Consider the following 15,765-nt stretch of genomic DNA (forward strand, 5'->3'; position numbering starts at 1 on the left):
GTAACTCTGTGTTGTCTGTTCACACCGCTATGCTTTATCTTGGCCAGGTCGCAGTTGCAAATGAGAACTTGTTCTCAACTAGCCTACCTGGTTAAATAAAGGTGAAATAAAATAAAATTATTCAATTATAATTATTACCGTAGTTGTGTTGGTTATTCAGTGAAATGACGATACAAAGTTGTTAACTGGCATAAAGAGGTTTATTTATTGAGGGCTGTAACAAAAGATGCACTACTTGAAATTGAGTTTTATTTCTCACAACTAAAGAAACTCTCCTTCCTCTAAATAAAGACAAATGGTAAGCAGCAATAAAAAAAAAAAAGGGGGGGGGGGGGGGAGTAATAAAAGATGTTAAACAATACAAAAGCTTTTCCTTGTTCATCTATCAGGCATAAAAACAATTCAAATTATCTGTGATTTACCAGTTCTCACACACCTTGCTTTTATGAGCTCAATATCAAAGAATTAGGACAAATCGATATGACTGCGGACAAACTCACTAACGGCCTAAAACACACAAGGTCAAAATAGGGGTGAAGACTGTAGGGATGACAGTTTGTGGAACATTATCCAAGATCCTGGAGGCCATTTAGGTTGCATGCTGAGCGGTAGAAAAGCACAGCTTGAGGGTGTATGGGTACGGGCCAGCTGAAGAGAAAGACAAAGGGTTAGAAAACAAAAAAATAGCCATCACCACTTGAATAAAACTGTGATCTTTTTAATACATAGGCTTCGATTTCAAACACTTACTTGCGTTCTTCATCTGGTAGTGGTTTATCATGGACAAGGCCTCCATGGCGTCGTTGATGGACTCCCACTCCAACAGCCCTGACGAGCTGCGCTCACCTGGACCTGCACCTGATAAGACAGTCCAATTCAGTTTAGTACCACTGTCATTCATACAAGAGTATGTAGTTCCAAAATGAAGCGCAAGTGTACACTTACTCTTTCCTGTGAAAAGTTTGATATTTGCAGGGGCTTTGACACCAACATCTTCACAGATCTGAAAAGAAAACAACAATTTGATTACTTTTGTAGGCATGTTGGTCTTTATTTCACTGCTCCATACATGAAGTGGTTTCCCGATGTGCTTTGGGACTCACCTGAGTGAAAATCTCAACGGATGAGTCTGGCTGGGCGTTGAAGAAGTGCAGGACATTGCTTGGGTGCTGAATGCGGTTCTTGGCAGCCTGCTCTGGGGAGGTGAAGCGGTTGTTGCGGGAGCCGTGGAAGTCCTTGAAGCTGGTGCTGCCATCCTCCAGCTCGTAAGACTGACCAGGCATGATGGCCTGCTGTTTGGACACACTGCAAAGGGAAAAGAGCATTAGACTGAACTTGTACAAGCCTCACAGAACAGTCACTTATTATGGCAAGAGACGGTGAATAAGATTAAGCGCCAACTTTAAATGACAAGGCACTGAATGAACAGGCGTTTCCGATAAACATCTTACCAGACGCTGAGCTTCTGTCCAAAAAGGAAGTTGTTGTTGAGGTGAGTGATGGCCCGGTCTACAGCGTAACAGTCTCCCATCTCCACCATGGCTGCTCCTGGCTTACTCTTCATAAACTTCACCTGAGGTAGGGGACCAGATGCACAGGGTAACTCAATAGCAGCAGCATCTTATTGAAATAACTGCAATGGCTTGCCATCTTTCCCTCCACACTTACCCGCTCCACATTGCCATAGAGACAGAAAACATTAAACACTTTGTCGGCGTTCATCTTGGCAGGCTCCAAACCGTAGACCATGACTACAGGGGAGTCTGCGTGGGCACTGTACTCGCCAGGGGGTGGAGGGGGGGGCCCGTAGCCAGGTCCCCCGCCGTAGCTGTGTGCCCCCCCTCGTCCCCTCATGGGAGGACCCATGCGACGGCCCTCGCTGTAATGTGGGGGTGGTGGGGGGCCATAGCCGCTTTCGTCATATCCATGGTAACCACCCGCTAGAAACACAAGGGACCACAATATCATACAGGGAACATGGCTTTGATTGGAACAAAGAATCGATGTCCAAAGAAAGTGGTTAACCTCATCATGTATAAAAACATCTGGTTTTGATAAAAGGGTGGCACATTCCATTACCAGATGAGCTAAGAAAATTGACTACACCGCACCACTTCGCTGCCACTGTGGGGTACCCATTTTTAACCCACCATCTGCACCTCGCAGGTGAATTTAGTGTGAGGAGAGCACTACAAGGGCCAGCACGTGTCTCCCCCCTGGGCCTAAGAGCCTTACCGTACTCTGGAGGGTGGTCTCCCAGCAGAGCCGGCGCCCTCACACGCTTGTTGGGGTTGGCACTCCCATCTTCTGAGAGGTGATAAAGGCAGGAGGCAGAAAAAGAGGGGAAGAGAGAAGAGCAATAGATAAATTGGCAAGAAACAGGAGACATTACAATGCAGCACAGTAGCGAATGTTCAATTAGAATTAAGGATAGCACACAAGAAAAACACATCTAGAGAAAGCACACTAAGCGTAATAACTACTGAATATTAACACCAACAAGACCAAAAAATTAAATCTACATAGTACTGTATATCTACTAGTTCAGTGATGGTATTCAGATGCCAAAGGCGATTTTTTAAAATCTTGAGTTCAGTGTAAACAAACTGTCTTTACAACAGCTAAGAATGAATTAAACGCTAAGAATCCTGAAAGCTAGCTACATCCTCCAATTGAAATCTGTTAGCATATGGTAGAAGGGAGAATGAGGTGGGTGAGAATGAAGCCAACGTAAGTTTGCAAACACACCTCCAGCATTGCTCCCATTGCCATCAGCTTCTGCATCTGTACAGGTACACATCTCATACACATTAAATTCAGGCCAGATTAAACACACTCACCTACACATGGATAGTTGAGAAATTAAGAACATCACTGGCGCATTAGACAAATTTGACTGCTTCAACATTCTACAATGTAAACAATTTCAATAAATTCACAGTCCATTATCTTCATATTGTAACTAGGTTAAACAAGAAAGCGGCACATTTCAAATCTGTCTACAAGTCTCGAAAAGTGAAAAGAATACATATAGCCTCCTAGTGGAGAGCCACCCAAACACCAGCTTTATTCAGACAAGTCTTCAACGGTGGACAAAATACCCACAGGGAATGCACTACAAGTCCACCTTTGAAATATGGTGGCACTGGGAACAGAGGGAGTGGAATGCCATATAAATACAGAAAAAAAAAAAAAAAACTTTGAGGACAATCTTTTTGAAGACATCCCGAGTGTAAGAAATGGGAATGTGTGTTGTGTAACAAACTGGGGATCAGTTTACTTACAGCATGGATATATTGAAGGACAAAGATTGAGGCTGGAGACATTTGCTGTTATTTGGCAGTTGGTCCATTACTTCTCTCCGTTTTCATTTAAATCCTTTTCATCTTTTACTCCACTCCCCTTTGGAAGAACATTTCCACCTTTGGTTGGATTTCTGGCCTTTTTGTGGCAATTTCCATTGTGGTTGGTGGTCCACTCTCCAAGTGCCTTATCGAACACACTCCTTGCCAATGGCAGGCCGCAAAGCAGCCATTTGGAACATATCAGACCTGGGTCCTCATTAGGCGCAAATTGCCAGACCTGCGTCACATGGAAGGTGTTACACAGGAACTAAAAAAGGCAAATTTCCACAAGAGAGCTGCATTCAGAAAAAGATGGAGAAACTAAACAGGGATGCATGTTGCAAAAACAGTATAGGGAGGAAAGGAGGGGGGGGAAAGAGGCAAAACAGAACACCCGACTCCATGAGGTATGCATATATGAGGAGAAAAATGTGGTCTGTCTGAATGTGCGTATGCTTGTTCATGTTTGTAGTGTCTTCATCAGTTGTCTGTTGTATTCCTTCCCATGTGACTGGCTACAGCCTGACAGTGACGGTGCGAATCATCTATGGAGTCAGTGCAGCAACAGGAGCGGAGGGTTTTGAGTAGTGTTTGATGTGTTAAACATCAGGAGCAGGGCACAAGAGAGCAAAACCACCTGCACCACCAAAGACAGGCAGGTACAGAGAACAGGACAGGACTGTGTAGTCCTTGAGCAACTGGTTTGTATCAGTATGGTTCATCTGTTTTGTGTTTGTGTGAGCATGCGCGTCACTACGGGTCTCTGGATGTTGTCTTTATAAGGTGGGTCTCCTGTGGATGTGTATCAGTCAAAAAGCTTCCGTGTCAACAGTAAGGTGATGACTTGCAGGTGAGGTCTGGGTGATGGCATGTTTCAATGTGTCAGGCATGTCTTGCTGGGGTCTCAAAATTGGGAGGGTGTGGAAGGCACAGCTTAGTGCCAATGTACCAGCAACCAAAACTCCCCATGGAAAATGTGTCATGCCATAGAAAAGGTATAAGGGATGTCTTCGTGACTTTGGAGCTATGTTGTTGCGGCACGAAGGAGATGGATTGGGGAGGGGGGGAAATGTCAGTTTATCAAACCATGTCTGCTGCCATGGTCTTGCAGTCTATCCATCCCCAATGTCCTAAGTGTTCCTTCTGTTTGGTACAGAAAGTGGGTGTGTCCTTATTGAAGTAGGAGCGGTGGAGGTTGAGGTGGTGTTGAGAGTAGTGTTGACGGCAGGAGTAGTGTTGGGAGTAGTGTTGATGACGGCAACAATGTGTCTCCGATGCATATATGGAAATGTGTTGCTCCAACGTGTTCCGAAGAGAAGCTAGAGTGGCTGTTTATGTTCAATGCTTAAAGTAGCCTGTATAGATGTACAGATCTATACATTGACGAGTGCACTGGGAATGAAAGGAGCAATTGGCTGTTGGTAGAGCAAGCTTCACAAGAGACTCAAGTGGGTAAACAGGAAGGTATTTTTGCTCAGACTGTCTAGTCTTACAACTTGGTGTATCCATGGGCAATGCATCAGATTGGTTGCCATTGCAAAAACAGAGCAATCAATATATTTTTTTACACAGGCATAACACCGTCTAGCAGACTTTGCCGAGGCGCCATCAAGCAGGTATTCAGACAAGAAAGTAAGAGCTTAATGGATCAGTGGCGAGATTTATGAGCAACATCCTAGAACACTTCCTTATCTCACATTTAATGAGGAACAAATGACTGTCGTCAGGTAGTTTTTACTACGAGTCAGTTGTCACCAAACTAGAAAAGCTGCAGGACTTTGATTTGGTACCCTTAGTGACCACATATCTTTAGATCTGATAGCACTGGGTTGAGGTTAAGGAGTTTACTCCGGGGTGTTCCAAGCAAGGGCGCATCCTGTTTTATATTAGGTGTGCAACTAAAAGCCTTGAGCACTGTAGTCTCTAGTGAAGAATATCTGGCCATTCAGCTGCTCCTTGCATCCCTAGCGTATTTGGCTGTGACGGACGGTGCATCACCAGAAGACCACACCAGCACTTCAGTCATAATGCCACTGAAATGGAGCTCCATGTAAGAGTTAACTGTAATTTGCTAAACCAATATAACAGCTGGAGAGAAAGATACCAACCCAGCCCTGTGAACATTGATCTGGTTAAAGGAGCATTTCCTGTGCTCAGTGGCATTACCCCTGAAGGTCTACCATCCAACCCCCCTTCCATCCCCCACAGTGGCAGTAAGGGTGCTGGTAGTGTCAGCAAGGACCACAGATGGCTGTGTGCGTTACCTTGACCACTTAGGTTGGGGTTGGTGTAGTCCCAAGTGTCCTGGTCATTCTTGAACACATTGAGACGAGTTGGCTGTGGGAGAATATACAAATCAATTCCAAAGCAAAGCATTTTTTCAAGTCCATATCATGGAACACTAGAAGCTGTTCGGGGCTATGAATGTGCATGTTCCTCTACCTTGGCATATTCGATCTTGAGTGTGCAGCAACCAGAGTAGATGTCTGCCCCATTGAGGGAGGCCTTCGCCCTCTGTGCACTCTGCACTGAATCAAATGTGTTGAGAGTCAAGGAAAGGTCATGCAGACTAGTTGAGAACAGTACGTCGCAGACACCATAACACGTTCTAGTAATTCCGGAGCTTATTGCACAAGCCCTTGTTTACAAGTCTCTTTGTGCTAGTAAAAATACATCTGGTTAATCACTCATCACACACAGCATGTGCTACAAACAAATGACATGTTCCAGACTGCTGGTTTCCTGATTTGGTATGTAAACAGTATGTCAACTTAAAATTCCAGAAGTCTTAGTTTCACTAAGGCTTACCTGCGGGCATTCAAATGATTCACAAAATAAGTCATTTTGAAAAATGTATTTTGCAGCAAAGGATATTCCACCATGGCCTGAACGCCATTCTTCCGAAAGATAACAATCCTCTGGACAGGGCCGCAGTTATTGCAGACAGTGTAGAGGACATCCTGTAGACATAAGTAATTCAAATGATCAGAAATAATATTGAAGTACACAGCACAACAGAATCAACAGGTTGGGTAAAGGTGGCCAGCACTTTACCGTGGTAACGGGGTAGATTGGGTTCATGATGGTGAGAAGTAGCACATTGTTGACACTTCTAGAATCGTCCGGGTCGCCTGGCCGGGAGATCTTCTGGCTGGTGGAGTAGTTGACAAAGGCTGGGTGCCCGGAAATGTAGATCTGGTTGTCATTCGCATACGTCACAGCAGTGCAAGACCCATTCAAATCCTCATACTCAACCAAGGCCTGACGCTTCTTGGGCATAACAACCACATAGCTGTAAACAAAAAGGTTATATTAATGAAGGATGCATAACAAAGTTTCTTTATTTGCTTTGCTCCTCTGGATTGCTTCTGAGTGAGCAGGCTTTTGTTTCAGCTTGGATTATAGCTACTCATCTGGAACATGAGTTGAATCAAGTGTTATAGAAGTGTTAGAACAGAAGCTCTGCAGAGGTAAAGATAGCCATTACTGGTTTAACAGTACCCAACTATAAAATGGTTGGATTGTGTTTGCGTGGAGCAAAATTGGACCATGAAATGTGTGCATTGTAAGCGAAGTAGTCAGGGTACCAGTCTGCTTCTGCTCGAGCCATTTCTCAGTTGTCATGAGAGAATTTTTGCATTTTGTATTTATTTTTAAAGCAGATGGTCAATTAATGTGCATATTCGTCACCTAATAGCTCCAAACTCCTGCAGGGCCTCCACAAGGTCAGCTTCTGTAATGCCATCCACCAAGCCCCTCACATGCACAACTGGAGAGGGAAGGGTCTTATGTGGGTCATCATAGCCTTCCTGCAAAAAATAATGGGTAAACTCAATTCAAGCAATAAACTCATGTTTCCTGGTCAGCTCATAGCAGGAGGCAAGCTGAATAAACTTAACTACATGGTAAAATAAGTTTATGAACTCCACCAATGGAGTTGAACAAATACCAAACGTTGTGTAATTCAGCACAGACTACATCAATTCGTCCATGGTCAATAATTCCAAACTGTAAATTATGAAACGCTAACCGTGTGTCCTCTGCAGTTAGGTGCTTTTGTTTGCTGAAATCCACTCCCAATAAACGTTAATCAAATACAACCACCGACTGTTTGCGCATGTGCCAATTGAATCGCAACGAAAACCGGTGGTTGTATTTGATGTTTTATTAAAATATATGGATTTCGGCAAACAAAGGCATGCAACCACAGAGACCAAACATTGGTACAAGGTATGCGTTTCAATATAAATGGTTTGAAGTATTGACCTTGGCGAATCGACGTAGCATGCTCTCTACTAAACTCCATTGCTGGAGTTAATCAAACTTCCTTCACCATGGAGTTGAATTTAGTCTGGCTGGAAATATTAACTACCTACCAACATGTCATGAAATAGGGGTAACTAGTCAGCAAAACATTCGGGGAATATTAATGAGGAAATGTATTTTGTTGTCCGTAATATTACGAGAACGTGGTCTCAGAAGGTTATGCATATTCGAGAAGTACCGAATTAATTCGCTCGCTAGCTAACGTTAGTTACCGGCTAAATCAATGAACCTGTCAATAATGAATCTAGTTAAGTTCATTTAAGTGATTATGCCCGAGACGTCGGTGTTCGTTGGATACATTGGCACTGGTGTTAGGCCCGAGACGTCGTTAACACCGACTCGTTGGTGTTCGTTGGTTCGAGCCTGGCTAAACGAAGCCACTAGGCTAGAACAAAGCAATAACGTTACGCTACCACTAGCTAGCTACCATAAAATATGGCGTGGCCTGCATTGAACACTCCCATTCATTTAAAAGAAAAAAGGCTAGCTAGCGTTAGCTAGACAATGGTTGGAAAACATATTAACCGAACTAGCTAGCCAGTTTTAACAAGCTATATAGCGGCATGTTTACTGGAAATAATTTAAGCTAAACATAAAATAAACTGAAAGTTATTCTACAAGAAAAATACTTGTGGTTTTGTTTAACATCGTGGAACACGGGAGAGCGGGCTAACGTTACTGGGTGCAATCAATTTTCGTAACGCCGCGTCATGAGTCTGAAATTGTTTTTTTTACAACTCAAGATTACATTTAAATTCATGCGTTTAAATGAATTTCATTGTTAACGCAGACTATATCAGCATTAATTATTTACCGTTGCCATTCCGTCGTTGGTTTTTAGTCTTTTCGTTGCCCTGCCGCCTTCGTAATAACGGCCTGCCATAGCCATGTTGTCCCAGTTAAAAAGGTTGGTAGCGGTGACGGTGTGAAATGGACGGGAAAGTCCTGAACAGTCACACATATGGGCCCGCCTTGAAGAGTCCGCTACGGTTTCCAATTGGCCTAAAAGGCACGTCAATAATGTATTCATCAACCTACGACCAGTTAAAATGCACAAAACAAGCCTTTCTGAATATCTTCTTGTCAGAGATCAACCCACTACTACTGTATTGAGCACTTATCTATAAAAATAAAGTAAACAAGATTAACCATTTTATTTCGACAGTCAATACAATTTCAGTTCAGGTGAGTGATCTAGGTAGTTACATCTTTTTGATAATGGATTGTAATTAGTAAGGTTGAAAGGAGAGCCAAGATGACATGCACCAGGCAATGCATCTCAATGCAAGAGGCGTCACTGCAGTTCCTGGTTCGAATCCAGGCTGTATCACATCAGGCCATGATTGAGAGTCCCATCTTGACAATGGGCTATAAGTAAATAACCATGAATGACGGTGTTGGCCAACAAATCTTCCAAACGTGATAAGGTGGGGGCATAAGTTTGAAAATGAAAGCAAATGGACTGCAAACCATTGTAGATGGGAAGTATATCATGTAATTTCCCTATTCACGATAAAACATCTCCATGTAAGACACATTCTGTATATGTCCTCAACGTGTAAAACAAAAACACTGAATTAACGTGTCAAGATTTATTCCAAAATCTGCTACTGTCATAAGCCAGGGAAAGCAAAACTTCAAGTACATCTGTTACAGCTCTTGAACACAATTCCACACTGAATATAGTATAGGAAATAAGAACAAATACAAAGTTCTGGTTCACAAATCCCACTTCTGAAATTAGATATTTGAACTGTTTTGCTAAATTTAAAAAATTGGACATACGGGAGAGACATTTTAGGAATGTGACATCATGTAAGGCATGCAGGGTTAGATATAAAGCTAATCCTGTAGAGTAATTACACAGCATCAGAAAAGGGGTAGATTCTAATCAATGCAGGGAACAATGACAAAACAAATAGCTGCAAGGCTAAAGCCAGTTGGTTGGAGGGGGATGGGGACGAGTTTAGTCTTCAAATCAATCTTCGCCTGGGGTGGGGCTCTTTTTCTGGCTTGGGGATCTGGAACGACTGAAACAGACAGAGAGAGGTGTAAGTACAGGGCAGACACAGCATGTCCATTCAATAACTAGCCCGGCACCCATCTTGTCCCAGCATGTCCTCTCAATAACTAGCCCGGCACCCATCTTGTCCACTCAATAACTAGCCCGGCACCCATCTTGTCCTCTCAATAACTAACCCGGCACCCATCTCAGCTCCAACACTGCTGGCCCATAATGAACTCTGTCCCACTACAACCAGTTTGCCTTGGTCAAGTCACTTTCATACTTTATAAATACAACACATTACAGCTTCATTGGATATCGACAACTTCCACGAATGATATAACATGTAGGGAGAACCCTAATTAATTTAGTATAATTAAGCCAACAAGTGAAAGTTCCAGAGGTCAAGTAAATGGAGGAGCTGGGTGTTGAGAGACTAGGATGTTTTAAAGGGGGTTTGAGGTGCTAAAATCCTCCCTTGCATTTTCACACAAATAGACAAAAGACCAGAACTTTACTAATGGCACCCAAAACAAATACTGACCAAATAAATGGCAAAAGACTTGCCCAAGTCTTTAGAATCCTACCTTGATATAGTAAACTATGTGCAGACAGTTACTTAAAACCAAAGGGAACAGCGCAAACATTCAAATAGGTTGACCTAATATACAGTATAAGGACAAGCCACCATCAAGGTAAGTAAATCAGCTACTTGCTCCCTACAAAATAAAACACTATCACTACACCCAGGATAATATGTAATGTATTCCAAATACTTAACACTCATACACCCACCCAGACAGAAACACACATACATACACCTGTGGATTCTGACAGTACATGCTCTGTATAGTTGAATGTTAGTGTACAGTATGTTAGGGAGTATCAGACTATACGTCTGCGTTCTGATCATGTATGACATTGACTCTTGGGTTTTCGTTACCTTTGGAGACAGTGGCAGAAACAACATGTACAGAGAAGCGACGGATGCTAGAACTCGAAGACACACTCGGAGGGTCTTGAAGTCTGATCTCTCGTCAGCTCTCCTTTCTCACCCTCTCAGAAGCTAAGCAAGAGGCCGGGCTCTGTAGGGAGGGGGCCTTAACTGGTCGACTGAACTCGGCTCAGCGTTCAGGTCTGTGGTGCGTGGGTTCTGGGAGGGAGTGGGGTGGGTGGAACAACTGTGTGTGCGCGCGTAGGATGGATGTGTCTCGTCAAAACGTGCGTCGGACGACCTCTTTAACCAGCGTGGTGTAGGCTGATTTCTTGTCAGCCCTTGTCACCCTCCGGGAGGACGTTAACACCGCAAGGGATGACCCTGGTAAGTGCTTGTGCAGTCAGTCGACTCCCCACACTCTCTCTTTAAAAAAAGGCCTGATGCGATTGGTCACTGGAGTCTGATCACGACAGATTTCTCTTTTGGGTTTTTGAGGTTCTCTCGCCCTCTGAAGCTAATCAAATTGAGGCTGGATCTGAGGGAGAAGAGAAAAGAGAAGAGCCCCGCTCCCCCCAAACAGCCCTCTGTCTCGGAGTATAGGCTCATCAGCTCTGTGTGCGACTCTCTGAAGCTAATCAAGGTCTGGCCTGGTCATTCTAGGAGAGGGACCTCCAAGAGAAAAGAACATTAAAATCAGGTATTTGTAAAAGATAAAGGGGGGGGGGGGGGGTTTGGGGGTGGGGCAGTGTTCCTCACTCTAGCTTGGTGCGTTAGAGTCCCTGACTTTATTTTCACTCCCCATCCCTGGCCCCATCTCCTGCAGCAGCCATCTCTCTGATGAGTTGTCGCTCTGTGCGTTCTGGAAGGTCGACTCAGCAGACTTCGGGTGGAGGCTGGTCTGAGGTTGAGGGGGCAGCTACCCACGACTTACCTGATCACACCTAGCCCTGTCTAACAGATGGCAGTATACTTAAGCTGAGTGAATGTGTGGACTCATCTTTGAAAAATGTGATTTTATGATTTAAATAGGTGGGGGGAGAAGGGAGGCTTCCAGCACATTTGCAAAACAATATTCCAAATTAAGTATAATTAGCAGTATTGTACAATATGGGCTAAGTCATGGCATTTACACAGTGCAGTAACAGCTTTGAAGGTATGGGTTGACGAGGAAGAAATCTTACCTATTCCTCTTATGGCTGGGAGAGCGGGATCTGGAGCGAGAGCGAGACGCAGAGCGCCCTCTGGCCCGGGACCCTGACCGAGAACGGGAACGACTGCAACACAAAAAAACATGGGGGCTCAAGCGCTGGCACCAACCTAGATGGGATCAAGAGACAGGTCAGCTTTCAAAGGAAAGTATTGTGCAACTGTTATTCCAAAATGGCTTACCTCCTAACAGAGGTCCTGGACTTTGACCGCACAGGGGAACCAGACCTATTATGGAAGGGTGAAGTGTTTCAAGAAAATTACATGTTTTGAAGCCAATAGATAAATTAAAACAATCATATGAATACATTTGCAGGAACAAAAGGGATGATCAAACAGGTTTGCCCAGAATGCAAATGGAAACTATACTTCCTATGAAACCAATAAAAAAGAAAAAAAGAAACATCATCAGCATGCAAAATTACCCGTAGACTCTTACCTCTTCCTACGTTTGGGATAAGATGGGGAGCGGTGCCTGCTGCTGTTTTGTAGAAGAGAGACCAGTATCAGCACAGGGAGAGGTTTGAATGACAATAGAAAAGCAGGAGGTAGGAGGAGAAAGCCTGTTGACTTACCGGTCATTGCTGCGGGAGCGGGATCGATAGCGGCTGCCACGTGACCTGGAGACGGAACGAGACCGGGAGCGAGAGCGTGATCTGGAATACAAGAAACAGGCTTTGATGTCTCTAATACAGGGTTTTTCTGTGAAAGGTTGGTCGGGAGTTATGAGAATACATCTTATAACCACACACTATTTCTACTTAATTTGGATTGGAGGACGATTTGGGTCACGGGAGGACAGTCAATTTCTCATTTGGGTCTCGAGCTGAAAACGTTTAAGAACCCCTGCTCTAATATGTAACCACAGTAGTGAAACAAAGAGGACAGCATTGCCCCTCAGCAGTAGAGATGAATCCAACCAGGTCAGCAAATTTTGTCTGTGTGTCATAGTTTTTCTCGACATAAATGGAACTGTATTTTCTCACACCAAATGATACTTTGAAGTAATAAGAACAATGTTGCATAAGAGGAAAACTACATCACCTGCCTTACGCAGAATTATGACTGCTACTGGCAGTATATCAGAAGCAGACATTGGGCAAGTAGAATACCTGCTCCGACGACCTCCCCCCCTCTTGCTGAAACGGTAGCAGTCGTAGGCATAGTGGCCCCTGTCCCCACACTGGTAGCAGCGGTCTTGAGGGTCAAAGTGGCGGCGGCTGGGGCGGCCATGTTTGGTCTTCCGTGACATGCCAGTGGACAGCTCCACACGGATCCGAGAGCCGCACAGCACCCTGAGGTAGGGAAAGAGGGCAGAGTTTAGTGATAACAGGGTAAGAAAGAAAATATTGTGTAATACTGGGCAAAGTCTGCAAGAGTAATGCCTGTATCACAATTAATATCCCAAAACTGAAAACACCACTTCAACCAAAATATATATAAACTGATGTGACAACATTATGGGCTGTGAAATGTGCAGATAAATATAAAGTTACTCACTTTCCATCCATGCCTTTAACTGCGTCCTCTGCATCACGGGCATCCTCATACTCCACAAATGCGAAACCTGGGGGGTTCCTGGCCACCCAAACCGTGCGTAAAGGGCCATAGTAACTGAACGCCCGCTCTAGCTCACCCTTGGCAGCACCGTTGCCTAAGTCGCCAACATAGACCTTGCAATCGGTGTTACGAGAAGAGCTGCGAGAAGACGAGTGGTATGACATCTCCCCACCTGGAGGAAAGAGGGAGACACCGTGAACCAGCTAAAGTTGGTTGAAAAGTAAACATAAGAAAATTGAGCTGTGCTTGAGAGTATGAAGCTAGCTACTAATATAAACAAACTAGCTGGCTAACGTTAGCTATAAATACAAGCAAGAAAACGAGTTAGCCAGGGGTGTATTCATTACGGAATCTGTTTAAGAACCAAACAGAAGCTAACAGCTAAACGAGAGTTCATATTGGACAAATTCAGGTAGGTCCCGCCCCGTTTCGTACAATTGCCTTCCGTTTACGAAACGTTTTGCAACAGAATCGGCGTAATGAATATGCACCATTTCTGCACTCGCTGTTTTAGTTAAATATTGGTAGACGACAATAGCCCGTTGCTCACTATCTCACTGACAATGCTTCTTCCTTATTATACTGTGTTGATAACAATTTTATCGCTAGTGCCATACTCAAATTAACCAGAGACAATGTAGCTAGCTAGCTAGAAACAACGTTATCCAACTAGCTTGCTCAAGTAAACAATGGCGTCCGTGCGATTACCTTTATCCCCAAACAGTTCCGCGATTAATTTATCAGTGTCCGCTCAATTTACAGAAATAAAACATGGGCGAAACGTATTCAATCTTAAACTATTTCTTATTTTGATTACTTATTTTACTGGATTTCAAATTCTTCACTAGGCAACAAACCTATTCGCTGTTCTGTCAGACTACCCGTGCAAGAATGCACTTGCGCAGTAACGTGCCCCGCTACAGTGAGGTCATGTGTTTTTCTTCACATTGGTTATGATGGTTATTATCGGCCTTGGCAACTGACCATCCCCTTGCCCCCAATCTTCCATACAGATTTGAGAGAAGTCTTGATTTTATACCTACAATTTCCATATATTGAATTATTTTTGAGATTGAGATATACTGAACAAAAAAATGTAAAGTGTTTCATGAGCTGTTATAAAATATCCCAGAAATGTTCCATATGCATACAAAGCTTATTTGTCTCAAATTTTGAGCACAAATTTGTTTACATCCTGTTCGTGAGCATTTCTATTTAACAAGAGAATCCATCTACCTGACAGGTGTGGCATATCAAGAAGCTTATTAAACAGCATGATCATTACACAGGTGAACCTTGTGCTGGTGACAGTAAAAGATCACTCTAAAATGTGGAGTTTTGTCACACAACACAATGCCACAGCCATCTCAGACATCGCTTACTTGACCCCTGGAACTTTGACTTGTTGGTTTAATTATGCAAAATTAGTTAGGGTTCTCCCTACATGTTATATCATTCGTGGAAGTTGGCGATATCCAATGGAGCGTGCAATTGGAATGCTGACGGCAGGAATGTCCACCAGAGCTGTTCCTAGAGAATTTAATGTTAATTTCTCTACCATAAGCCATCTCCAAAGGCATTTTCGAGAATTTGGCAGTATGTCCATCTTGGCCCCCGGGACCGACACATCCAGCTTCTTCACCTGTCTGAGACTAGCCACCTGGACAGCTGATGAAACTGGGTTTTCACAATGGAAGAGTTTCTGCACAAACTGTCAGAAACCATCTCAGGGAATCTCATCTTTTAATTTAACTAGGCAAGACAAGTTAAGAATAAATTCTTATTTACAATGATGGCCTACCCTGGCCAAACCCAGACGACGCTGGGTCAATTATGCGCCACCCTATGGGACTCCCAATAACGGCCAGTTGTGATACAGCCTGGAATCAAACCAGGGTCTGTAGTGACGCCTCTAGCACTGAGATGCAGTGCCTTAGACCACTCCGCCACTCGGGAGCCCTCATCTGTGCTCGTCATTCTCACTAGGGCCTTGACCTGACAGAAGTTCGGCATCGTAACCGACTTCAGTGGGTAAATGCTCACCTTCGATGGCCACTGGCATGCTGGAGAAGTGTGCTCTAAACGGGATGAATCCCGGTTTCAACTGTACCAGCAGATGGCAGACAGCGTGTATGGCGTCTTGTGGGCGAGTGGTTTGCTGATGTCAATGTTGTGAACAGAGTTCCCCATGGTGGCGGTGGGGTCATGGTATGGCCAGGCATAAGTTATAGACAATGAACACAATTGAATTTTATTGATGGCAATTGAAATGCACATAGATGCTGTGACGAGATTCTGAGGCCCATTATCACCTCAGGTTTCATCATGATAATGCACTGCCCTATGTTGCAAGGATCTGTACAAATGGAAGCTGGAAGCTGAAAATG

At 44.0% G+C, this 15,765-nt stretch overlaps 2 protein-coding genes across 4 annotated transcripts; both read right to left on the reverse strand.

The window, feature by feature from the left end:
* Positions 1–178: 178 nt before the first annotated feature.
* LOC139386263 (heterogeneous nuclear ribonucleoprotein L-like) lies at positions 179–8,625 on the reverse strand. 2 transcript variants are annotated; one of them, XM_071131758.1, is made up of 14 exons: positions 8,485–8,625; positions 7,035–7,153; positions 6,399–6,636; positions 6,219–6,304; positions 5,787–5,883; positions 5,609–5,681; positions 2,749–2,784; positions 2,236–2,307; positions 1,669–1,940; positions 1,452–1,573; positions 1,104–1,305; positions 946–1,003; positions 751–858; positions 179–648 (listed from the first exon to the last, which is right to left on the reverse strand). In XM_071131758.1, the coding sequence occupies exons 1-14, from the start codon at positions 8,557–8,559 to the stop codon at positions 590–592; spliced, it is 1,617 nt and encodes a 538-aa protein (XP_070987859.1). In that variant the 5' UTR covers positions 8,560–8,625; the 3' UTR covers positions 179–589. The 2 variants fall into 2 exon arrangements, with proteins under 2 accessions (XP_070987859.1, XP_070987860.1); XM_071131759.1 differs by lacking the exon at positions 2,749–2,784.
* Positions 8,626–8,809: 184 nt separating this feature from the next.
* Positions 8,810–14,312, reverse strand: LOC139386264 (serine/arginine-rich splicing factor 7-like). Of its 2 annotated transcripts, XR_011629023.1 has the most exons (9): positions 14,087–14,312; positions 13,319–13,550; positions 12,931–13,113; positions 12,394–12,474; positions 12,258–12,299; positions 12,002–12,046; positions 11,794–11,886; positions 10,619–11,281; positions 8,810–9,700 (listed from the first exon to the last, which is right to left on the reverse strand). XR_011629023.1 is itself a non-coding variant. In XM_071131760.1 (8 exons), the coding sequence occupies exons 2-8, from the start codon at positions 13,540–13,542 to the stop codon at positions 9,649–9,651; spliced, it is 720 nt and encodes a 239-aa protein (XP_070987861.1). In that variant the 5' UTR covers positions 13,543–13,550; positions 14,087–14,307; the 3' UTR covers positions 8,810–9,648. The 2 variants fall into 2 exon arrangements, 1 of the variants encoding a protein (XP_070987861.1); XM_071131760.1 differs by lacking the exon at positions 10,619–11,281 and having other exon boundaries at positions 14,087–14,307.
* Positions 14,313–15,765: the final 1,453 nt, after the last annotated feature.

Source organism: Oncorhynchus clarkii, chromosome 27 (genome assembly GCF_045791955.1).
Source record: "Oncorhynchus clarkii lewisi isolate Uvic-CL-2024 chromosome 27, UVic_Ocla_1.0, whole genome shotgun sequence".
Lineage (NCBI taxonomy): Eukaryota > Metazoa > Chordata > Actinopteri > Salmoniformes > Salmonidae > Oncorhynchus > Oncorhynchus clarkii.

What these genes read in the sequence shown, in the direction of transcription:
- LOC139386264 (XM_071131760.1), bottom strand. Translation starts at nt 13,542, where the DNA reads ATGTCATACCACTCGTCTTCTCGCAGCTCTTCTCGTAACACCGATTGC. An exon ending in GTTAAAGGCATGGATGGAAA is followed by an intron (nt 13,114 to 13,318) that starts GTGAGTAACTTT and finishes TCCCTACCTCAG; the next exon opens with GGTGCTGTGCGGCTCTCGGA. An exon ending in CCCAGCCATAAGAGGAATAG is followed by an intron (nt 9,701 to 11,793) that starts GTAAGATTTCTT and finishes TGTCTGTTTCAG; the next exon opens with TCGTTCCAGATCCCCAAGCC.
- LOC139386263 (XM_071131758.1), bottom strand. Translation starts at nt 8,559, where the DNA reads ATGGCTATGGCAGGCCGTTATTACGAAGGCGGCAGGGCAACGAAAAGA. An exon ending in CAATGGGAGCAATGCTGGAG is followed by an intron (nt 2,308 to 2,748) that starts GTGTGTTTGCAA and finishes ATCACCTCTCAG; the next exon opens with AAGATGGGAGTGCCAACCCC. An exon ending in TCTATGGCAATGTGGAGCGG is followed by an intron (nt 1,574 to 1,668) that starts GTAAGTGTGGAG and finishes CCCCTACCTCAG; the next exon opens with GTGAAGTTTATGAAGAGTAA.